Raw genomic sequence first — 24,804 nt, 5'->3', positions numbered from 1 at the left:
TGGTACATGCTTACAGTTTACAACAGTTCAGTAATCCTAAAAGCTCCGTAACAGAAAATAGCGGCTTTTTGCCCCATTCTTCTTCAGTCTATGAGTTCCGTTCCTCAAGGCAATTACTTTTCACTGTTTTGTTGTTGTTTTCTGATGGTAGCAACATACTTCTGACATAGATTTCTAATATTCTTTTACTGCTCTTTTTAAATGTATTGACTTTAGATACTATCTGATGATTTTCTTATTATGGTAGAGAAGAGCGTTGCACTCTTATTCTCTGTCCTCCCGATTCAGTTACAGTCAGGTGTTGCATAATGACGAACACATGTTCTGAGAAATTCATCACCAGGAGATTTCATTGTTGTGTGGATATCAGGGTGTGCTTCCAAAAACCTCGAGGGTCTAGCCTAGAACATGGCTCAACTGATGGAAAAGCCACCATTGAACATGCCATCTGTCACTGACCAAGGTATCACTATGTGGTATATGCCAATCTATTAAACTCTAATTAAATCTTTAGGCATATTGTTACTTTATTTATGAATTCTGCTTTCCTTTTCTTTTTATTTTGAAAAAAATTCAGACTTACAGAAAATTTCGAAAATAACACAAAGAATTCGTTTGTTCCCTTTCACCTAGATTCCCCAAGTGTTAACATTTTACCATACCTGTTTTATCATTCTGGTGAAGACTAAGTGGAAGACATGTTGATGTTTTATCCTTATATACTGCAATGTGTTTTCCTAAGGACAGGGACATTGTTTTACCTAACCACAGTTCGATTGTCAAAATCAAGAAATTTAACATCAATAGAATAGATACTAGATAATCTACAGGTTGCATTTAAATTTTTCCAAGTGTCCCTCTCATGTTCTTTTTTTGGTTTTGTTTTTCCTTTCTGGTTTAGAACCCAAGATCACACTTTGTTTTGAGTCATCAGGACTTACCAGTCTCCTCAATCTTTCTAGACCTTGATCTTTTGCAGAGTGCAGGCTAGTTACTTTGTAGAATGACCATCAATTTGGGCTTACCTAATGTTTCTTCATGATTAAATGTATGCACCTTCCAAAGGAGTGACACTCCTTTCCTGTGTCCTCACCCAGAGGCACACTGACTGGAGAAGGTGATGCTGACCATCTGATTAAGTTAGTAGCTTCCAGTCTTTAGCACTATGAAGTTACTGTTTTCACTTCATAATTGAATATCTTACAAGGAGATGTTTGAGACTATGTAATTATAGTTTCTGGTAATCCTTTTACTAATGTGTTTTTATTCATTCATTCATTTGTGAGTGACTCTTGACTGCAATTTCACTGTTAGTCAGCAAATGGTGATTCTTCTGATTTCATGTACGTTTATTAGTTGATTTTCTACTGTAAGGAAGATCTTTCCATCCTCCCTATTAATTTATCTATTTGTGTTAGATCATAGGTCTTTATTTTATTTCATTATTGGTTTTGATGCTCAAATTGTCGTGGACTTGACCAGTGGGCACCCCTTCAAGCTGGCTCATTACTCTTTGAGTACTTCCTTACTTCCTGGCACAAGAAGTTGTTCTGGGCTTATCTGGTACTTTCTCTTCCCCAGCCCTGGAATCCACTGTTATCTGAGGAGCCCTGGCAGGTTTTAGTGAATGGCTTTTAGAAACCAAGATTGAACTGGGGGTGTGCACACTGCTGCCAGGTCCCTGTGTGGGTTTTTTTCATTGTTTGTTTTATTACTATGTTAAGCACCTTAATATGCTTCATATGTTTTTGATACCTCTCTTCCCTAGTCCCTAAGTCCATGTGCCCAGATCACAGTGTCTATTATTCATTCTTTCCAGAAAACAAACCTGGGATCTTTGCCTGGGGGTGAGGACCGAAGGGTGGTTGCACAGCTCTGGGGAAGGGAACTTGGGAGTACACTATTCAGACTTTCATCTGGTCTCTGCCATGCCCTCCCAGCACTCGTGCCCTCCGGTGGTATAGTGGTGAGCATAGCTGCCTTCCAGCACTCATGCTCTGTCTTTCCTGGTGCCAGATTTCTTCAAGCTCTGAGTCTCAAAGGTTGCAGACCTTGTTAGTATATTTTTCATCAGTGTTCTCTATGAATAACATAGGGTGCACCTGTCAGCCTGTCCCCTTCTGCTAAGACACCTGCTACTTCTCCATGAAAAAATGAATGTGGTCAACTCACCGTGTCAAGTCAGAAGTCTAATTTGGTTGCATTTTTTAAATGAGGGAATGCTAACAGGAAGAGTTGCAGGTGAGATGGAGCTTAGAGTGCTTGTCAGGGCAGCAAGCAGAGCAGGTGTTGTCGTCTGGGAGTCAGGTGATAAGTCGATCTGTCCTCTGAGTTCAGGCAAAACTGACCTGTGGTTGGAGCATGGACATGATGTCACTGGGGCTCAAATATAAGGGGACATGGGGAAGTAGCGAATGGCAGCAAATAGGCTCTTTTCTTTCCTGTTGGTCAGAGAACTCTGGGAAGGGTAGGAAAGAGAGATAGAGAGGAGAGGAGAGGAGAAGAGAAGAAAAGGGAGAAGGGAGAGGAGAGGAGCTTTACTAGTCAGGAAAAGATCAGAGTGAGACCCCACTTGATTGCTGCCAGGGCAAAAGTGCTTAGGGACCCAACAGTAAGTCACTTTTCCTCACCTGCTCAGGATTCCAGCCACACCCTGCCTAGCTTTGTCCTTGGTCCTGCCAGTGCAAAGGACTCCCTGCAGCAGGCCTCCAGGGTCCTGCGAACAGGGCTGTTGTCCTGCATCACATCAGAGCTGGGGCTAGGCCAACATTTGTCACTTAGTCCATCAGGGAACCATGGAGTTATTGCTAAACCTCCAGAACAAGGGTGTGAGCCAACTGTGCAAAGAAGAGCAGAGCCACCCAGAAGGCTGCCCTTGGAAAGTTCCAGGGTTCTAGGTCTGGCCTCTTCTCTGTGGCTGCCCAAGCCTCTTCCCTTTGGCCTTACCAAGAATTGTGGCCCCCACCTACTCCCAGTGGTAGCCTGGCCCCAAAAGTCCTCGTGTAAAGCACAGGCCGTCCCTACCTCTTGCCAATGTACATTTCAACAATCCCTGCATTCTGCAGTTCCCAAGAATCACCGTACAACTGGTAGCTTCAATCTACATACTTGGGAGTTCCAGCCTATTTCTGGAAATATCTGAATAAGCCAGGATACCCTTAAGGCAGACTGGGCAGTCCTTCCAGTATGACATGGTATGCCCTAGTGATAAGAGGATAGCAACCCAAGAGCTCACCATGGTTGACAAGGCCAGTCTGCATGTGACTCTGTCAGCTGCAAAGGACAAGGACTCTGGGAACATCCTTATTACCTGGAAGTGCTCCCTTTTCAGCCAATCACTGGCAAGAATTTGTTCTATAGGCACCTAGTCACATCAGGCCCTGATATGGGAGCTAAAACTGGGGTGTGCTGAGATGTGGTTATGGAGGGAGAGGGTTAGATAAGGGCGAGCTCAGGAGTAGGGGACACTAAGGATGGGTGTCTGGATCAGCTGAGAAGAACTTAGGACATTGGTTGCCTCACCCTGGAGCCCAGTAAGGGCCAGCCAGTGTTGGGTAGAGCAAAGAGGTGACATTTCTCCCTGGACATAGCAACTTGAAGACCACATAGTCAATATTCTGCTCCATGCTGAAAACATCATTCCAAACAAGGAAACTGAGGCCCCCCCAATGGGGAAGTGCTGGACCCAAGGCCACACAGCTCATCCAACCATCAGGGTCCCCAGGTCACTATGCTTCCCACACATCCTGCAGTTCTTTTTATGATGAATCGGAATGATTGGTCCTTGTAGAAGGCTCACAGGACATCTGTTTAATGATTTATTCTAGAATTTCCTAGGGATCAGCATTAAGTAGGTGTCTTTGAAAAGACCTCACCACTAAAGTGTTTGCACATAAAATGTTCTGTAGAAAGGAAATTAGAAAAAAGAAGAAAAGAAAGGAAATGACAATCAGAGCTGTCTCAAGCCAGAACTGTAAGGCCACATGAGCTGCTGATGGCAGCCCTGACCACAAGCCAGGGCTCCCTGGGGCCCTTCCTCAGCTCTGCTGTGTCCAGGGCACAGAGAGATGGTGGTCCAGCCAGAAAGATGCAGTCATTTGGGAGGTCTTCAACAATCACTGTGGAGAAAAGGCTTTTCTGCCCTGTCATCCAGATGCCAGCTGGGCTGTGTCCCCCATTGGTCTGGTTCTGTGGGACAGGCTGGGAGTTCTTTGATACCATGGAGCAACCTTGCTCTTAGCCAACATAGTGGCTTTGTACAAATTCGAAAGAGTTTCCTTTCCTCCCCACACTCAGCAACCTCTGCCTGAAACTGTCATGAAAAGAATTCCAGCCGATGACAGAGAGGCAAGGCTATCTCCCAGGGATGCCCAGAGCACGTGTGAACAGCAGCCTGCTCTTCATTTTAAGCAATGAAGTTTGAGGTAAATACCCAGGTGATCCATTCACTTTCTAGAAGCCAGACTTCACATTTAGATCATTTGCAACCGAGGAGAACCTTCCCTGGAAGGGTAACATCTACCAGCCAAGAGGCACGGTGCCAGCCCCATTTCTTCAGGAGGAAGAATCACAGGCTCAGAGTTGCTACACCAGAAAGGAGCCATTGAGGTCACCAAGGCAGCTCCTTTCATTGCAGCTGGCAGAGTTGAGGCCCAAACAGAACCTCCTTCCCAAGCACAGGGCTCCACTCTCCTCAGCCCCCAGCAGATGAACTGACTTCCTATGGCTACTGGGTCAGAGGTCACCATGCACCTCAAGAGGCACCCACAGTCCAGCAGGGGCCAAGTGCAAAGGGGATTTGCAGAAAGAAGGGAGCTGCTGGGTTCCCGAAATTCCTGCACGCTCAGCCAGACCGTAGTACATCACCTCTCTCCCCTGCCCCACCCGAGTCGTCCTTTCACAGAAGTGTAAGTCATATTTGATATGCAAGTCAGTAGTGTGTGATTCACTTTAAGGAATCAGTGAAGTTAGCCTTAAGAAGCTATGAGGCCTCATAGCTGTGGACTGAGGCTGAGTGGCTAGTCAGGGGCTGCCCACGTGAAGGACAGTTGTTCCTGTCCCACCCTTCCCAACTCTCTCTCTCTCATGCACATGCACACACACACACACACACACACACAGAGTAAACCCCAAGATTCCGTGGAAGTATTTTCCAAACATACTAAAAAATGTTGGGAACAGTCCATTGTAGTCCCTGTGACCTCCGGGGCTGCTCCCTGCCCTCTGAATTATTATTTGGCTTCAAAGTGTATCCTCCGGGTCAAAGCAGAAACATTTGCTTGGCAAGCAAAGAGAAGATGTCCCTTTCTGCGGCCCTTCCTGGCGGCACGAAGAGGGGCATTGTTCCAGCAGGCCAGTGTGTGGTGTGGTCAAGGAAATGCATCACCCCCCTTTGAAAGGTCCTGTGAGGACACCCAAGGGACAGCAGCATGGGTGGCAGGCCATCCCCTGAAGGAGGCAAACCTGATTGACTGACAGAGCGTCTAGCCAGACAAGCCCAGGGAGGGGGAGCCTGTGGAAGCTTCTTGAGCCACAGGGGACCCGCTCTGTGCTCAGAAAGAGATAAACCAAAGACCTCAGGGCCATTCGAAGGATCAAGAGTTAGTGACTCCAAAGTTCTTTCTGTCCTACGATTCCCGTGGTGTGCAACTGAAACACACCCACCATGCAGGGAAGACTGGATTTCAGTCCCTCCAGCCTTGCCACACATTGGATTCAGGAGGTGTGCAGAGCAGCGTGCCTGTGGGCCTGTCCCTTTGTCCTCCCCTTTCCTCTTCAGGCAGAATCTTGAGGTCAGGGCTCTGGGCCTTCGTCATTTAATGCTCCCTGAGTGAACCTAATGTGCAGCTGGTGCTGAGACCCTCTGCCCTGAGGTGTTAAGTATTTGTTCCATTCCTCATTCTGCAAGGGGTTCATATCATAGAAAAATAGGGATCAACTTTATTACCCAAACTTATAAAACGTCAGGGCCGGGACCTCTGTCTTGAAATTGATCTCACCCAGCCTTGAGAAATGCTCATTCGTTTCTCTCTCTTCTGTGAGAGTATAGGATCCTTCAGAGCAGGGTCCCTGTCCTGTCTCCCTTCTCCACCCCACCCCCATCCTTTACTGTCTTCCTTCCATCCCTGGCTGCTTCCCTAATTCCTGCTTTGTCTCTGCCCATTGTGATGCCCTCCTAACTCCTCTGCCCCTTGTTTGGCTCATATCCCCACAAATCCAATCACCACATGATTACAAAGTATTCAAATCAAGCTATTTGGCTAATTTTCTCTAGCCTGTCCTTGACTGCCGCACCCATAGGACCACACTGTTGTGTGTGCCTTCCTCAGTCCTGCCCCTGCTTTCCTTTCTGGCCTGGGAAACCACATCTTCCCCACTTCACACCCCATGGAACAGTCACACTGGACTCTTGTGGAGCACTGAGCATGCAAGATCAAAAGCTGTGTCTTCACCCAGTGATCTGAAAGCAGTATCAGGTAGGGGACACAGTAAAATCCCTGGTCCAGCCCAAAGGGCCAGATTCTGCTCTGCCTTGCCTCTTCTGAGCTGGGTGACCTTGACCAAACACATTTATTTCTCTGTTTCCATATATCTAGGAAGGGGATAATAAAATCTTCAAGCCACCATCTCAGAAGGCTATCGTGAGAATTAAGCAAGGTGATTGTTAAGAAAGTGCGTTGGAAGCTGAAAGGCACTAGTCAAATCTCAGGGCTTCCACGTGGGCGTCAGTAAATATGTGTTGCACACACAGCTCCCTGGGGCCCGTGGAGCCACTCACCATGCAGTTCTGCACGTGCTCGTGAGCAGGTCAGGCACATTGATGTCAACACTGGCCTGCCTCTTCCCTCAGCATTTATATAAAGGCAGTCAGGTGAAGGAAATGTCTAGGAATAGTCAATCTACCTCCCCCAAAATAACTTCAGTGGAAACAATGGTAACGTCTGTTCTGTTGGTATTGTTTCAGTCTACTGCAATATGGGAAAAATACTCCCGGCATTTCCAGCTCAACTGGGAATGCAGAAGCCTAGAAACAAAGGGGTTGTACTCGAGGTCTGCTCTGAGTGTTGAGGCCCAGTGGTGCTGAAGACAATCCCAAGGCTGTGTACAGCTTCACCTTTCCTCCCTCCTTTCCTCTGGGAACATGCTTGTGGATGCCTTTGTCTTTTCCCATGGATACCATCTGGGGGTCATTACCAAAGGAGTTTCTTTTAACTGCACTCGGTTATCTAGAGTTCCCTCTAGTCAGTTATACAGGCCGCAGGTTCTGTGATGCTTTGCCCTCTCAACCCAGTACAGCCATTCTCTCTCTGAAGGTGCCTTCCCATATCCACACTTCCACCTGCACACAGGTGCTCATCTCCCAAGTCTGGATCATGGTCCCCACTGACCTTCCTGCCTCCCTTGCTACTTCTCTTGTTAGTCTGTCTTCCTCAAAGAACTGCCCTAGGCCTTCACTTGGTTCCCTCTCCATCACCTCCCTCCCTGACTCACAAGGCATCTGCAGCCCTCCAGTGGCCTGGAACACAAAGCCCAAAGTCCTAGACTTGTCCTTCACTTCTCACCCCCATCCATTCTCACTATGCACCACCTCCTAAGGTCACCTGAAAATTTCCAGAATAACCCTATATTCTTATTATTTTGTCCTTTTCAAAAACCTCAGCTTGTTAATTATGTACTAAATGTGATTGAGTGTGTTACTTTTGTTTAAAAACAAACAAACAAACCCTAATAGACCCTCCTCATACCTATTTCTGGCTCACCAAACTTGGAGATCAGTGTCCTTCTTGCCTCTGGATTCTTCCTTGAATCCCCTCCTCACCTCCTCTCTGCCTCTAATCCTCCAACCCCTCAGAATCCCTACAGTATCTACCCTTTTCTAAAAAAAGCATTCCCTGACTACTCTGCTAGAACATTCTAGGATCTTTGCTTTCTCTGAGCAAGGCATGCTGCTTCATCCCTTCTCACACTTCATGCAAATAGCACACAGATCTGGTTAGGGTGCAGATTTCAGGTCAGGGGAACAAGAATGAGGCCCAAACTTCTGCATCTCTGGCCAGCCCTGATGGTGCTGGTTCATGGACCACACATGAAGCAGAAAGACCTTATGATAGTTGCCTCCAAACACTTGGAGGTTTTAAGAGAAATTGACATCAGCCTACCACCCCCAGGCATTCCTATTTTATTGGCATGCAGTCTGACCCAGGCATTGAGATTTTTAAAATCTTCCTGGGTAGTTATAATGCACACTAACATATGGAGCTACTGTCTTATTATCTGTAGCAAACACGACTAAGCCTATTATTTATTTCATCAGGGCTTACCTTATCTCCCTTGATAGACTACAGTCCTCTCTCAGGCAGGGCCTGGTCAACTTTCTTTCTTTTTTTTTGGAGGATTGATTGACTATTAGGCCCTTAGATGTTTTTTGATGATTAACAAGTACTAATAGAGCACGTATTTGCCTAGTACAGAACCATATTAGATATCAGAAGAAATACAAATGAGAAGCTCTCAGATCTTTCCAGAGCATGGTGAAATCTACCCAGAGCCAGCCTTGGCTAAGGAGGTCTGTGTGGCATGGTTTCAGGGACTCTCAACATGCTTTCTCCGTTTTTCCTCCCCCAAGGGGAAAAACCAAATTGCTTGGCTCACTTATTCTAATATGCTGCCACTCAGTTCTATTTCCCTTTGCTTTGGTTCTCAACCTGACCACCCTTTAGACTCACCTGGGGAGCTTTCAAAGTCTCTGGTCCCCAGGCTGTATCCCAGACCTGGTCCATCAAAGTTTCTGCAATGGGACCAGGGCAGCAAGAGTTTGCAGTTCCCCAAGGGCTGTCAGTGAGCAGCAATCAGGGCTGAAAGTCACAGCCCTGGGGTTTTTATTAATGTAAATGTAAATACTATCCATTTATCCTCCCCTAGGGGATTGGGTTTGTCAGGCCCTTCCCTGGATGCTAGAGAGGAGAAAGTGAAGATGCTGGGCTTCCATCAAATGCAAGGAACCACTACTGAGCAGGGAGAAGAGCCCAGCCAGGGAAGATGTGCTGCTGCAAGATGCACCTGACCTTCCTGCAAGTCCACAGAGCAGAGGTCAGGGAGTTCTAGCCCAGCCCTCCATCAGTATTTATAAATAAAGTTTTATTGGAACATGGCCATGGTTCCATAGCTCTTTTTACTAGATGATGGCAAAACTGAGTGGCTGTGACATAGACCATATGGCCTGCAAAGCCTCAAATAGTATTTGGCTTTTTACAGAACAGCTTGTCAACCCTGCTCTAGAGGGTGACCCTGCTGACTCCCTAACTACAGTCTACGCATTGACACACATGCTGGGGATGTTTTCAACCACTCTCTAGACTCTTGGTGGTTTCTTACTGTCCCTTATAGAAGAGCAGAGGGTCCTGATGAGTGTGTGAAGACTAAGTCCTGGTTAAACCATGACATGGTTCCCCTCACTCAGCCATTGGGATGGAGGGCCTTGGTGATGGGTGCTGCAGGCTTCCACCCTTTGTCCCCAAGCATTGTCTTTGGGTGATCTCAGTGTGCCATACACAAGCTACTTGTCTGTTCTGTGCTGTGAGCTGGGGAGGTGGGAGAGTTGGAAGGCCCCACATCAAAACCACATAGACTTCAGAGGTTGGACAGCCTGGACTGAGGATGCTCTCCATTCCTGCCCAAGAACGATGAGTGAGGAGCTCTGAGGAGAGACAGGAGAGACAGAGGCTCTGAGAGGAGGGAGGGCTGTGAGAGGAGGGAGGGCAGGGAGCCGGGCTGACCAGACCCCAGGAAGACAGGGAGTGGGGAGGAAGGCTAGGAAGCCCTGAAGGATGAGTTTCAGTATTCTGAGTCCAGGCTCTTGAATTCCTTCCTGAGCTATCATGGTGCCCCTGAAAGTAGGTCAAATCACTGTCTGCCCCATCTTCATGGAGGGAGATAGACAATTAGGTCATCAGCCACTCCTGCCTAGCAAGTCTGCCAGCCCAAACCAATGGCTTCAGGATGCAAGTCACCCATAAAGACTCTTTGATGTGGCAGAGAACATGTAACAGCTCACATTCACGCGACCAAAGGTCAGCCCTGCTTTCTGAAAATGGAACAAGAAATTGAATTTCTGAAATGGTAGAGTGGGCTATAGTCAGAGAAAAAGGTACAAATGATGACCTTAACTGGAGAAATTAACACATTGGAGGGCAATTATTTAATTTACCAAAGAGATTTGGAATAGGACTTAGAATTTCCTAAAACACAGTTCCTTATGGAAATTTTTCAGCTTTTTAGGAACTTTGTCTATGAATTTCTTATCTTTCTTCCTAATTGGTCACTTCCAGACACCTTATTAATTCCCCTAAGTTTTATGCTTTTTAGTTTTTGAAAGCACACTAGTCAGGGAGGGCCATTATTTTCCTGTGGTGCTGACCGTATGAACATTTAGCTCTACAGCACTGCAACTGGCGTCTTAATATGAATGGGGGGGATGGAACAAATAGGGCGCCCAGCACCCCTAGTTACAGCAACCTTGTGGATTTGTGCGTCTGCTGATGTAACTGCCTGGGAAGCGAGTGCCTGCTATGAGAAGGCTAACCTCTTTCCATAGGTTGTTCAAACCTGTCTTTATTCATTTCCCTTTCACACACCACCAACCAGCATTTGTTCAGTACCTACATGTGAAAGTTGTGCAAAGTCATAGACTTGAGGGGAGACATCTTTTGCCAGAGAAATCAGTCCCCTCCCTTGGCTTTTGGATGGGTACTTGCTGAGGTAGAGCTGGGCCTCATCACTGTCACTCTTATAAGCACTGCCACCTCCTTGTGCTCAATCCTGAGCCCAGGATAGGCTTGGGCATTAGAGACCCCGACTTGAAGCCCCAGCTCATCCTTGCCCTCCTGTGTTTCTTTGGATGTGCTGTTTAATCTACCCTATCCTCCTTTTCCTCACCTGTAGAAGATAAATCATGGCTGTTCCTCTCCTTCAGAGCTGTTGTGAGGTTTAATTAGTTAATACACATGAAACTCTTAAACCCAGTGCCTTTCTCAGTAAATGATAGTCCCTGTGATTATCATTGTGACAGCTCATTACCTAACAGACATCATTTTGCTCCTTCTATGGTGAAGAGACTTTCTGAATACCTTCCAGGAAAATGGAATTGCTCACTTAGTAGCAGAAGTATATTTATCAGGCAGGCCTGGAGGGGAAGGAAAGAGAAGAGCCTGCAGTCTAGCTTCCTCTCATTGTTGGCTGACTCCTCTACATGTGACCTGGCTCAAGGATACCCGAGCCTCATCTAGCCATCTCCTTTTTCTTTATATTCTTGCCACCTGCGGTGGCCTAGGAGGTAGCTGTTGAAAATAGCCAAGTGTAGCAAGCAGGTTTTGTCTAAGTGTCCAAGCTGTTCTCCTTCTTCTCTTCCTCCCCAAACTATCAATTTCATTGGCCATTGGAAAATATCCATCTGTAATGCATAAGACGCAACTCTGGACGTGAAGCTAAAAGCTCTGACAGGGAAGGTAGGACCCTCAGGAATCTATGGAGTCCCTCAGTCTTTGCCCACGGTCTTGTCTGTGTTTTGCCTCCACCCAAGCTCTTTCATACCAATGAAGAGCACATATCTAGGGCAGAGATCAGGGGGGTCCCTGGATTCTATAATCAGTGAACATAACTCAGTAGGAACCATTGAGTGGGACCCTGGCTGGTGCCTGACTCCTGGTCCCAGTTTCAGCTGGCCTACCTCCTTGGACCCTGCATCCGTCCATCCCTCTGCGTTGCCAGGATGACATTCTTGGTCTCATCATGCTGGTCTCTGTTACTTGTGTGATTGTCCCAGCCATATTCCTCTCCTTGTCAGCACTGACACTCCCACAGCCTGTCTGGCCGCAGTTCTGTGCACCCAGGGTGCCCTTGGATCCTTCTTTGGTCTGGCCTGAGCACTTCCAAATTTGGGCCTAGCAAATTTGTGTTCTGCAACTGGCCAGGTACATTTGTATATACCATCTCCTTTGCTTTCCAGCATCTCTGCTTATTCTCACAATGAAAGGTAGTTATTAGGCCCTCCGTTTTAAGCAGAAGAATCTGAAGCACAGGAGGGAAGTAGCAGTACTAGAGCCTGGCCAGACTTGTCTGCCACCTTGCCCCCAGGACCTGATGGCAAAAGTGAAACACTTAGTACAAACCAGAGAGCCCATGGAGTTGAGTGATGGGCGCTGAGCATTTGTGGTGCCACTGCCACCATGCAGGACAGTGAATCTCCACCTTGGTCCTCAGAGATCCTCCACTCTGATCTCAGTTGTCATTATCTTTCCTGTTTAACTGAAGGAGAGTAGGCCATTGCTAAGCACCCAGCCTCATGGCTGGAGGTTCAAAGGTGATGAAGCCATCAAGGATCTGACTTCCTGCAAAGCTAGAGATGTTACCCAGTTGCAGGCCCCACTCTGTAGACCCATGGGACCTGGGCCATTTGCTAATGCTCCTCGGCCACTGTGAGTAGAATGAGGATGGCCCAATTCTGGCCCATCAAGGGTGTTCAGTGATCTTAACTTTTCATCCCAAAGCAGTCCTGGAGGCCCACAGTATCTAAGGCCCTGTGCCGGCACTAGGGGGCCTACAGATGAGGGACACATGGCCCTGATCTCCTGAAAAGTGTATGGTTTGGCTGGGGAGGTGAACATACAAAGAATTGCCTGGACTATTTAGACCTCAGGATGGAGTGCTGACAACTTTGTCCAACGTGCTGTATGACCGAGTGGATTCACTCTCATGGGAATTGGGACTGGCTTTGCAAAGCTGGCATTTGAGCTAATGAGAAAGGCTGGCCAGGATCTCAGGGTGAGCAGAGCTGGAAAAATGCTTGAGGCCCAGGGACAACCTAGAACAAAAGCGTATGTTCCAGGGTTGGGTGGCAGGCACAAAGAGATGGGGACCATGGAGGGATCACTTAGGGATCAGCAGTTCGCCACTCTCCACACTACTCCTAACCCTAGGGCAGGTCCCGGGCCCTGGCCCTGGCCCAGGCCCAGCTCTCCTTCTGCTGCATTTCCATAAATAGGAATTGAAAGTGGCTGTCAAGGCCAGCAGGGGTGGGGGCAGAAGCTTTTCCTCTGGCTGGACCATTCATTTTATGTGAGAGGCATAGGCGAAACCTAAAGAATCACCTCCAAATAAGCCTACCTCACTTCCCCAGGTAGAAAGGCTGTGACACACACAGGAATACTGATCCTGCCACACAGATCTGGACCTCTATTTGCTCCCTTCCCCGACCCCTGCTGCCCCACAACCCAGGTCCAGTCCCTTGGGCCCAGTGTGTGCCCTCAGACCTTCCTGGGCAAGCATGGGACATGCCAGAGCCAGGAAACTGGTGGCTGTGCAGGGCAGCTCTTTCTCCCAAAGGTCAAAACTTAGCCATTAAAAAAAAGAAAGAAAGAAGAAAAAAAAGAGGAGAAGAAAAGAAAAGAAGGAACAGAAGCACCCCTGAAAACCAAGTGCACGAAGGGAACTCTAAGTGCATGAAGGGGGCGTGTCCACATGTGGCTTTCCTGCCTCTACTGTTTGGGCATCAGGGTGGTTCAATGGAGGGGGCTGCCTGCCTGGGGAGGGCTGTAGGCTGAGCTGGAAAGGGACCCAAATTTCATGTGGCCTAGGGAGGCAACTTCAGTGTTAGAATCCACCTGCAGCTGAGAGCTATGTGATTATGAGTCAATGAGTGGCCACTCTTCAGTCACCACTAATTATATTAATTAATTAATTAATTATATTAATTAATTATATTTGTGTCAGAAGCCCAAAGAAGGTAGTACTGTGGCCAGGGATGGAGGGTCAATGAGGAAATGACCCCAAAAATGCCCCTTGTACACTTCAAAAGCAAAACCCAGATTAGATGCCATTGTTGTGGTTAGGATATGAAGTGTACCCCCCTCAAAAGGCTTGGTCCCTGATGTAAGCAGTATTCAGGGGTGAGGCTTTGGGAAAGTGATCGAATCTTTATTAGTGAATTAACCCACTGGTGCATTCAAAATGTGAACAGACTAGTGGGAAATGGTGGAACGTTGGAAGATGGGGCCTACATGGGAGAAGTAAGTGACTCTGGCATGCCTTGGAAAGGGGTACCTTGTCCCCAATCCTTTCCTGTCACTCTTTCTGCTTCCTGGCTACCATGAGAAGAGTATCTCTTCACCACACCCTTCCGCCATGATGTTCTGCCTTACCAGAGGCCATTTCTGTAGAAATGGAGCGAGAGACCATAGACTGAATGAAACCTCTGAAAACACGAACCACTATAAATCCTTCCTCCCTTAAGTTCTTTCTCTCAAGTATTTGTCACAGTGTACCCCCCAATGACAGGTTTTCGAACACGACATTGACGAGTGCATTCTTCCTGACATGGCTCTCCCCTGGGGGGATGGGAGTGGGAGGGGGGAGAAAGTTGTCACATTTGCCTTCCAAGGCTTTGGATACAATAACCACACTTAAAGTTGTATCATTTGCATTAATTAGGACTTTTTTGTTTGCAAGTGTCAGAAACCCAACCCAAAATTAACATAAAGGGCCAGGTGTGGTGGTGTTTGTCTAAATCCCAGCTTTGTGAGAGACTGTAGGTAGGAGGATCGTAGTACAAGGCAAGCTATCAGCAAAACCTCAAGAGCCAGTCGGGCACTGGTGGCTCACATCTGTGATCCTAGCTAATCAGGAGGCAGAGATTAGAAAGATCATGGTTCAAAGCCAGCCTGGGGAAATGGTCCATCTCAAAAATACCTAGCACAAAAAGGACTGCTGGAGTGGCTGAAGATGTAGGCCCTGAGTTCAAGCCCCAGTACCACAAAAAAACAATTCAATAGCCTATCTAATAACTAAAGTAAAAAAGGGCTGAAAGCGTGGCTCAAGGGGGAGAGCACCTGCCTAGGAAGTGCGAAGACCTGAGTTCAAACCCAGTATGACCAAAGTGATAAAAGTAGATTGTGGTGGCTCACAAACTCAAAGGAAGGCGTCATAGTTGTGGTGAAGGAGGTAGAAAGGGCAAATATTTTCATCCTTTTTCACACAATGAAGAAGAGAGGGCTGCCTCATATAGCTGTTCAGTGTTATCCAGGCTTAGCAGCCAGAACCCAGATCACCTAAAGGATGTGTGTGGTTATGAGTCAGGACTCTTGGGACTGTTACCATAAAAAATGAAACTTGAAAACAGAAGGGGAGGGGAGCTTATTGCCTTAGAGTATCTGTGTTAGTCAGCTTTCTGGTACTATAACAAATGCCTAAGATAATCAATTTAAGAAGAGAAAAGGTTTATTTTGGCTCATAATTTTGGAAGTTCCAGTCTATGATTGGACTGGCCATTGCTTTTGGGCCTGTGCAAGGCAGCACATCTTGGCGGCAGCCCATGGCAGAGGAATTCTGTTCATCTCATGACCAGGAATGAAAGAGAAAGAGAAAGGATCCCATTATCCCCTTCAAGGGCACACCTCCAATGGGTTCCAAAAGCACCACCTCCCACGAGGCCCCACCTCTTAAAGGTTCCACCACCTCGAAGTTGGAGACCAAGCCTTTATTTAGCACGTGGGCCTTAGGGGGACAGTTCAGATCCAAACTATATCACAGCATCTGAGGATGTCTTTCACATTCTAGTGATCCAGCTGCGGAACCATAGCTCCTTGCAGGCTCAGACCACCTGGGTTCATACCATAGACTCTTACTTGGAGATTGCCAGGGGCAAAGTACAGTAGACCCTTGGTGTCCACGTGTATATGGTTCCAAGGAGACTGCCACTGAGGAAAAGCCAGGAATGCTCAGGATGCTTAGAGTTCAGTACTGTACTGTGCGTGCTTTTCCCAGTAATGCCACCCAGTTTCCCCTGAAGAAACGTCACATAAACACCTCTAAAATTTTCATTTTATCTCTTAAATTAAGTGCATTACATACCTTTGTTGTAATGCACTTAATTTAAGAGCACTTTGTTGGAGGATTAACATAACCTTTACCTTGCTTTTTGGATACCATTTACTTTTGGGGAGGCAGATTTTCACATTAAGGGCAGGGAACCATCTAGTAGCCCACACAATGATTTAAATTCAACTGATGAAAACCCAGGACTGATGAGCACTACTCCACGTCAACTGAGCTGTGTAATACTTGGAGGTGGGGGGAGGGAGTTAAATTTTTTGGTTTAGAAATTTCTTCTGATTTAAAAAAGATTTTTTTTGGCTGTAATTGGTCAAAACTTCATGTAAAAAATCCATAAATAAGGCTTACTGTATTCATGTGCAATTGCAAGGGCCTCAGCTCCACTGGCACCTGGCAGAGTCCCTAAGTTAAGCCCATCTTCCAGAAAACCTTCCCATTCACTGTGGTGGTGAAACGCAGTATATTATCTGTGGGTGGATCAAAGTTAAGTTCATGCTTGGGGAAGGTGGTGACAGGGGTAGCTATGGAGGGCTCAGAGCAACCTCTGGGCTTCCCTGTCTACTTTTATCTGTACTTTTATATTAAGACTTTAGCTAATATGTTTTTTAAAGGGTCTTGCTGATCAAAAAGAATAAATTAGGAGAAAAATTAGAAAGCCACTAATTTAAACATGGGCAAACCTATCCACCCTCCACCCTTCTTTTTGAAATAGGTCAGCTTCTCTGAATAACCATTGCAGTCTCGAGATTCCAGGAATTTTAGAAACATTACCTGTTTATTTCTGCTTGGATGTGACCCACACATCCTGCCCACGTGGAAGGAGACCTTGGTAGGATAACTTCTTAGAAGCTATGAGAAAACATGACCCCCACAGGAGGAAGCCTCTGCTATTGAGGCGAGTTTGTCGTCAGAGGGGCTGTGCTGGGATTTTTATGGCCCTTCAGGTTGCCAAGGACTATGGTTCCTTTGTAGCATTCACTCCTTAGGATGTGTCCTCAAACTGGGGCTAGAGATGGTGGGAGTTTGCCAAGCCCTGATCTTGGAGGCTTTGAACTTGGATCTAGGATCTGCACTGGCTCCATGGGGCTATGCTTCCTGGTTTGCCCAGAGGCATGGCAGAACCAGCGTGCAGCTGGTACTTCTTTGGTGTCAGGCACTTCATAAGTCCCTCCACACCAGGTCATGGAGTGTTCTAGAGAGAAGGAAGTCTCAGTTCCCATGTATTTAATAGTCATTTTTGGGAGGGACAGTAGTCTGGTGGGGTCAAATACACTAGCTCATGAACAAGGTTTCCAAAAAGCCCTGGTGAAAATACAAAGGGGGCAGACAGGTGTGTCAATGGGGACAGAGCAGGGTTTACCTGGCCAGGAGGCTGGTGTTGGTACTCCCTGCTCAAGACATCTGCCACTCCCTCAGCCTGGGTTGGGTTGCTCAACCTTGCCTTCCAGCTCCAGAATCTTGTGTTCACATTGCTTCATAAGAAAGCTTAGTGCTGGTCCAGGTCTTCTGCAGTCTGGGAGGAACTGAGCACACCAGGAGACTTTCTTATCTGTGTAATGCTTTCTTCATTCTTCAAGAGCTGGTGGGTGGGAGAGAGAAAGAACACAGATTTGTGAGAGAATTAGACTGGGATGATTTCTGTTGGACCCAGGTCTGGTCAATGGGCCAGAAGTCAAAGGTCATGGGAATACCAGGAAAATCTTCCTTGAAGGTTAAGTGGGCTTTCGGTTCCATGAAGCTGCAGGCCATGGACTTGAGCTCTTTGGGGGCCACTGCTAAACCTCATTGAGGCAGATGGAAAGGGAGTCAGGTACAGAAGCTGCCAAGGGCTTCCCACTGCAACCACCTGGTGGCCATGAAGCCCAAAGGAGGAGAGAGAGCAGAGAAGGCTAGGGTAACATGTCACCCCAACACAGCCCTACCAACTCACTGACTGCAGACTTTCAGCCCCACAGGGGTAAGATGAGCCCCGCAGGCCCTGCCTTGGGTGAGGTAGAGAACGGGGGAGTATGGCCCCAGCTGAGATCCAGCAGCTCCTTCTATGGCACCACTGCCACCACAACACCATTGATATTTCCACAAAGCACTGTTCAGCAGAGCAGCTTCAACCAATTTAGGCTCCAGTTCCTTCCTTCCCACTTCTTGTCTTTCTCTAACAAATAGTTCATTATCGCCTACCATGTGTCTGGCACCCTTATAGTAGTGGGTATTGTGGTAAAAGAGACAGATGAGTCCCTGCCCTCTTGGGGCTCATCTCTGGAGTGAATTCTGCCACCAGGCCAGTCTAGGACCCAGGTCTGGGGACAAGGAGAAAGTCTTTTGGAGGGACACAATTCTACCTACTCTGGGGGTGAGGAGGACTATGTCAGGAGTGTCAGCACTGGCCCCTAGAGCTCTGGGTTTCTCCTCTCCTGCCCCTGGCCAAGGCCTTGGGACTCAGCTCAGTATTGCCCCCCCTTAGAGAAGTCTTCCCTGAGCCTCTCCAAGCACAAGTCCTGGGTCCTTCCTCTGAGTTGTGGCCTATGGCACACATCAGCTTCCTTGTTTGTGTTCCCTTGAGTCCCTCTAGTCTGAGCCTGGGTCTTACTGATCCTGGTCTTCTCCATCTGATGCACAAGCTTACATGATAGGCCTTCAACATTTGTTGAGTGAAGAAGAACCAAGGATGGGGGGATGGGTAGATGGATAGATGGATGGGCGTCAATTATTCCCTTAACAGAGGTCTTCCTAACCACACCACCTCACCCTTGCTCCTCTCTTCCCTTGCCCTGCCTGCTTTTGCTCCATAGCAAAACACTGTCATTTGTCACACCTACTTATTTGCTTGCTCACTCTCTCCTTTCATAGAATGTGTGCTCTGTAAGACAAGCATTTTGCCTGTCTTTTTTTCAGTACCATATTCACAGTGTCTAAAACACACATGTAAGATGGACACATGCTGGAAGGGTGGGGGACGTTGGAATAGGCAGTAGATGCGTGGGTAGGTGGTGGGTGAGGGCCTGTATCTCTGGAGGTTTACCACTTTCATCACACTGGCTTTTATATACAGAGCCACTAGCATATCTGTTCTCGGCTTGGTGTTTCTGTTTTGCCACCCGTCCTAACTACCCTCACCTGCAGACTTAAGATAGATTTTTTTTTTTAATATATATACTTGTCATCTCAACACTCCCAGCTTGGAATAATTCACTGTCTGGGGCTCAAGTTCTCAGGCCAGACCTTTACTGGGCCTGTCTTTAATCCCTTGGAAACACCACTGCACCTTGTGTGAGGCTGAAAAGGCAGGCTGATTTTATATAGCATGTTTTGCAAACAAAGCAATATCATATGGTCCTCAGTGCTGTGCCTTATACCTGTGCTGACCTCCAATGTGGGAGTGTACATGTGTGTGCGTGTGACCTGTACTCTGCCAGCCCAGCATGTGGAAGGATTCTCCTCTCTCTCTCCCTAGAAAGTCTCAATTTATATAGTTTATTTTTCTCTCAGGTCCACTTAGCTATGGAAAGTAGTCAGGTGTTAGACAGTGGGGAAACTGCAGCCAGGTCTCTCCCATACAGAAGTTGAGGAAAACCAGGCAGGGCCTAGTGGCAGTCCGGGGCAGTGCCACAGAGGCACATGTGACTCAGGTTAACCACATACACAAAGAGCCACCTGGGAGAGCTGAAGTCTGGTGCTCTTGATCATGGATGAGGCATTCACAACTGGACTGACGTCCTCATGGGACTCTCTCAGAGAAGGGAGCGGACCAGTTTGTTGAGCAAAGAACTAGAGTTAGGACCACTGGAGCAACTTAAGTAAGGGTGCTCTGTTAAGCCTACTGAATTTCCCATTCTCTGCTGGAGGCATAGAGCCTTCTGCAAAACAGTGCATCTCTGATCTGAAGCTAGAGCACCATCTGACCTGGCCAGGCCACCAGGAGCACCAGCTAAGGTTCCTTTCTAGACTCTTTGTTGGTGATTCCTGTTATTGGGTGCCCCTGCCTAGCCCTATCTCATTGGCCACAGATCAGGGTAGCTGTTTCCTGGAGATTGAGTAGAGGACATTTATTCTTGTGACTGAATGATCGCCTCCTGTAGTTCTGAGGCCGAATTAGGAGCCCTGCTATGGTCATGTCCAGAGGGCAGCTCCCCAACTGCTGCTGCCAATAGGGAGAGAGGCCAGGATGAGGGTCAGAGCCCAGGACTCTGAGGCTGGACCGAGGAGTCTGGCACCTCTGGGCTTGGGTTGTGCTGAGTGTTGCGGGCAGCACTGTCTGTGCAGCCCCAGAGCTGAGATTCTGTCTGCCGCCAGCTCGGGAGGTAGCCTTGGCTTCCTGTCCATTGTCTACTGGGGACACACCCAGTGTGTTCCTGAAGTGACCTGCACAGACTGGGAGGGACAAAGGGAGGGAGGGAAGGAGTGAGGGAGGGGGGTCAGCCCAGAGCCTGGTCAGGGTGGGAGAGGGGAAATGAGAGGGGAAGACTTCGTGGCTTTCCTTATTTGTGTTTTGTATTAAAGAAAACAAATAATATCCTTTGAGAAAACCATTAAACAAAGCACATCCTAAATGCCCCAGAGGCCCATTGTGGCTGCCTGGGAGCCCGGAATTCATTCATGCCTTTTGGCTATCTTACTGGAGGCAAGAAAAACAGGGCAGGAGGGAACGACTGTCAATAAAATAAAGTTTGGAATGTGTACTTCCCTGCCTAGACTCAATAGATATCTGGGCGAAATCACCATAGCTCCAAGTTTCCTTTGTTCCTCCTAACCTGTTGTTCTCCCATTATTCCTCTGGGAAGCTCCCCCAAACTGTCCAGTCCTAGCACAGCCAGGATCACTGCCGTCTCCCACCCCTCCCTTCGGTTGGGGGCTGAGCCCTATAAAGATAGACCAATGGGACCTTCCCTGTGGACCCCCAGTGCAGAGGATTCCATTCCACAGAGCTGCCGTTTTTTACTCTCTGCATGACCTCTCTGGGCCTCTATCTCCCTACCTTGCAAAATTGGAGTTGAGCATCCACTGACCACTCTCCAGAGGATGTGTTCTGTGGTTCCTGTCTCACCCTGTGTGTGCCTAAGTGTGTGGGAGTCACCCTTTCTGTGCTCTGTGTCAGAACCTGTACCTAGGTTTCCAGGACCACCCCTTCCTCCAGGCCCCTAGGTACCCCCTACCCTACCCTGGACTCAGTAATAAAATGGCAGTGCTCTTGGCCACGTCCCCACCAAAACGTATTTTCCTTGTCAGGGGTGGATGTGGTCATACGATGATAAGGACAGACTTGGCCATTGGCCTGACTTCTGCAAATAGTTCTGCCTGGGCCATTTGGTGGGGTTGGACCTGCATTTTAATTATAAGGTCTCTCTCCAACCTTGAGGTCAATGTATAAGTTGTTGCCATGGAGGCAACATGTAAAAACCATCCTTAGAATTTCCCCAGTCTCTCCTTTGAAGTTTAAAAAGGCAGTTAGCTATTTGCATGTTTCCCCTAAATTCTTCCCAGGTCATATAAGGAAAGAGGATCATGGGTAAAATTGTACAGGGGAGTCTGGCCTAAGATTAGAAGACACCTTTCCTTGGCCCGAGGCTCAGAGTTGGCAGACTTCATCTTCTGGTCCTCTCAGCAGCCCAGAGCAGAAGGTGGTAACACTCCCATTTAGTTAGGAAACTCATTGTAGAAGGAGCTTGTCTCAGTTCTATAGCCACTGGTTGTGTGACTGTCCCTTATAGGGAAGCACATGCAGCTGTCTGGATTGGGGGCTCCACAAGGTTAGTCCCAAACCAAGAGGAAGCATGAGGGATCTTGATGGCCTCTGCTCTGCTGTCCCCTTTCTGCAAGACCTGGAACAGCTCACTCATCTCTCCCGACCTGAATGACAAGACCTCAGGTTGTTGGGAGCATGGACATGAGGAACTCTGAGGTCCCTTGGTCCCACCCATATTCTTTGAGGAATTTCAGCATCCTAACCTGGAGGGCAGTTCGCTTACTGTAGTGTTTTCTGTTTTCCAGTCTGGATTTCTCGGTGAGTCTAACTTCTTCCATCCTCCTGACCTGAATGTTGTCATAGCACGGTCCCAGACTCTCTCCGCTCTCCTGAAGTTATTCACACACTGTCTCTCCCCATGTCACAGGGCTACCACCCAATACCCCATGAAGCGGAGATTGCACACACCAAGAAGCTGTTCCGGAGGAGGAGAAATGATCGAAGGTAGGAGAGACCATCGAGAGCCTCGGCATTCTTTCCCACGTCGGCACCTGTGGCAGCCCCATTCTGTTCTGTGCTGTGCTTGTAGGCTGGCACCTATGAGATGAGGTTGGCAATGTGGTAGGCTCAGCTGCCAGTTGGGGATTTCCATGTAGCAGCACAAGCTGCACTTCTCTCTTTGGCCCAGGGACCAGTGGAGAGCCCACTGTCACCACTTTCTCTTCCTGGGGGGGGTCAGTGCCCAAGTTTTGTGGATCCATGGTCTTTTTCCACTGACCTCCAAGCATCAATAGTGTCCTAAGAACAGGACCTGCAGGCTGCGTGTTTAAAGACATGGCCTCCAGGAGGCTCCCTGAGCTCACAAGTCCAAGGCCATCTGTCTTTCCTTTTCCTCTGTGGTTGGGAGTTGTCCTGTGCAAGCCAGTGTACTGTGACAGGCAATATACAGATCGGTATATTGCACTGGGAGTGCAATGTGCTGTTACTCCCAGTGCCTGGAGCCACTCCAGTCAGGGAGCTCAGAGTTCTGGGGGACAGCTAGGGCACAGGAAAGGAGCGATGAGTTGTGTGGATAGCAACTGAGACTGAGCACCCAGGGAACGCAGAGTTCCTACAAGGCTTTCCTTTATTTCCTATAAGGCTTTCTTAGGTGCAGAGCAACATTTGCTTGTGTGGCCTTTTGTGCAAAAGGGGGAGAGTTTCAGTGTATTTTTTTTTCTTGAACGTGCATAAATTATTTCTGGATGAAAATCCAAAAAAAGAAGAACAAAAAGGCTTATGCCTGAGGAATTAAAATGAGGTGTTCCCCTGTAGGGAATTTATTCTTAGACAAGGGTGAGGGCTTGTGGTTTTACCTTTAATGAACAGAGAACATTTTCTAAGAGACAAGAAACAGCCAGCTGACATCCCTCACTCAGAAAACTAGGAGTGCCTGCCCTCGTGCTGTCAGAGTACATCCTGAGACCAAGGGCTGTGGCCAACCTGTGTCTGACCCTTCCCTCTGAACAAGGAATAATAGGTGTGGTCCCAGCTCTCAGGGTGACTGGAGGATAGACACCAGAAGACTTGTCATCTAGGAGCGGATTTAGTGGGTCTGAAAACATTCAGAGAGAACAGCAAGTGTCCAAGCAGCGGGGAGGCAGGCAGCCCTGGCTTAGGACTCAGAACCACCAGGCACTTTATGTGGAACCACGAGGCATGAGAAAGGAAACTTGAGCCCAGAGCGTTGGACCAAGCCCTGTTCCTGCCAGACCAAGGTACAGATAATTGTATTGTGAGGGCCACATCACATCGGCTAATTCCTAGTTTCTGGGTTCCTGGTAGAGGAAAGAAATAGGAAACACCCCTAAAGGAGGAATGGGGTTCACAAGGGCCTGGAAGAGTGTCAGAGAAAGCAGGGGCTTCATGTCCTGCCCGCCCCACTGCCCTGAATGTGTAGCAGAGGTGTGGAGAGAGCCTCAGTTTCTAAACCAAAAGACTTCTCTGGGCCCAGGCAGGGGCCATCCAGATCAGCCCACATTTCCCTTTCTGGGCCAGGTCACCTCGCTCCGTAGGAGTTCCCTGGGTAGGGACAGGCCTCCGGAAAGCGTCAGCATGACCCAGGAATGTAGGGAGAGGAGCCCACATGCCATGCAAGGACCAGGAAGTCCAACTTCCATTGAGCCTCACTCGTGGTAGCAAATGCTCCGGGGAGGTCAGCACACCTCGCAAAGGATGTGGACCGGGCCAGTGTCCAAAGTAAGGCAATAAAGATGATTAAAGGGACGGAAAATATGTCCTGTGGGGAGGGCCGGAGGACTGGGGCCAGGGAAGAGGAAAGAACATCCACACTGTGCAACTCGTGAAAGATTTACATGGAGGGACGGGCGGCAGCTGCCTCTGCAGTCACAGAAACCCAAACTAGAGGAAGTCGGCCGAAAGGAAAGAAGAGAATTCTCAGCTGGCCCGACAATGGACTTGAGGCGTGAATGGCCTAACCATCAGGGTCAGATGCAATTCAGGGTAGCAGATGTGCCCTGAGCCAAAGTGTGTGCTGGGCAGGGCACCCACCCCTTTTCCCATCCCAGAATACAGCACAGTTCATCACTCACTGGCCCTCAGAGCTGTCGTGAAGTCCCCAGACGATGGGGACTTCCAGGAGAGAGCAGGCAGCCATGTAGTCTAAGGACCTCATTGTCTAAGAGCAGGGTCCTCTCCTGAGTCCTTGGGAAATCCTGCGATTCTGAGGTTCACAGAGCAGCTTCACAATATCAGGTCAGCCCCCGCCTTCCCTGTGGATCACCTTCATTAGTGGCTTTACTAAGTGCCATACCTTTATAATTGACCTTGATAGTTGACACATGTGTACATGAGGCTTGCCTCCTAGTATTTCGAGCTTAAAACACACGGAGAGGGGCTTACATTTGCTGAGCACCCCAGGTGGCAAAGGGAGAGGTGACCAGAATCAGGTTTGGTGGCCAAGGGGTACAGTTCTGATTTTGCCCTTTGTCACATGAAGGAGAGTGGCCAGCTACATCCTCCTAGTGTCCCTGTGGCCCTCTTTGCAATGCTTGCAGAGTTCGATGGCCTTCCACCTTCCTGCAGAGGGACTAAAGTTGGGGTCCAGTAGCAGTGGACTCCACATTCCCTGCAGCCGGGCAGGCATTCTCAAGCTAGGACTGGCATCCTCGTCTTCACGGAAGCCTGCATCATGTCCCAGTCCCAGCTGGCTCTGCAGGTGTTTCTATTTGCCTTACTGC

At 48.2% G+C, this 24,804-nt stretch overlaps 1 protein-coding gene across 5 annotated transcripts in view; it reads left to right on the top strand.

Moving 5' to 3' along the window:
• Ctif (cap binding complex dependent translation initiation factor) overlaps nucleotides 1–24,804 on the top strand; it is a 266,455-nt gene that overhangs the window by 114,896 nt on the left and 126,755 nt on the right. For all 5 annotated transcript variants that reach the window (XM_074069856.1, XM_074069854.1, XM_020159590.2 and 2 more), the window contains one exon: nucleotides 21,993–22,069. In XM_074069856.1, the coding sequence (XP_073925957.1) occupies nucleotides 21,993–22,069 (77 nt within the window). The remainder of the gene's footprint in view (nucleotides 1–21,992; nucleotides 22,070–24,804) is intronic.

This window comes from Castor canadensis, chromosome 4 (genome assembly GCF_047511655.1).
Source record: "Castor canadensis chromosome 4, mCasCan1.hap1v2, whole genome shotgun sequence".
Classification (NCBI taxonomy): Eukaryota; Metazoa; Chordata; class Mammalia; order Rodentia; family Castoridae; genus Castor; species Castor canadensis.
Note: the sequence above shows the minus strand (reverse complement) of the source record. Positions and strands in the feature narration are given on the sequence as shown.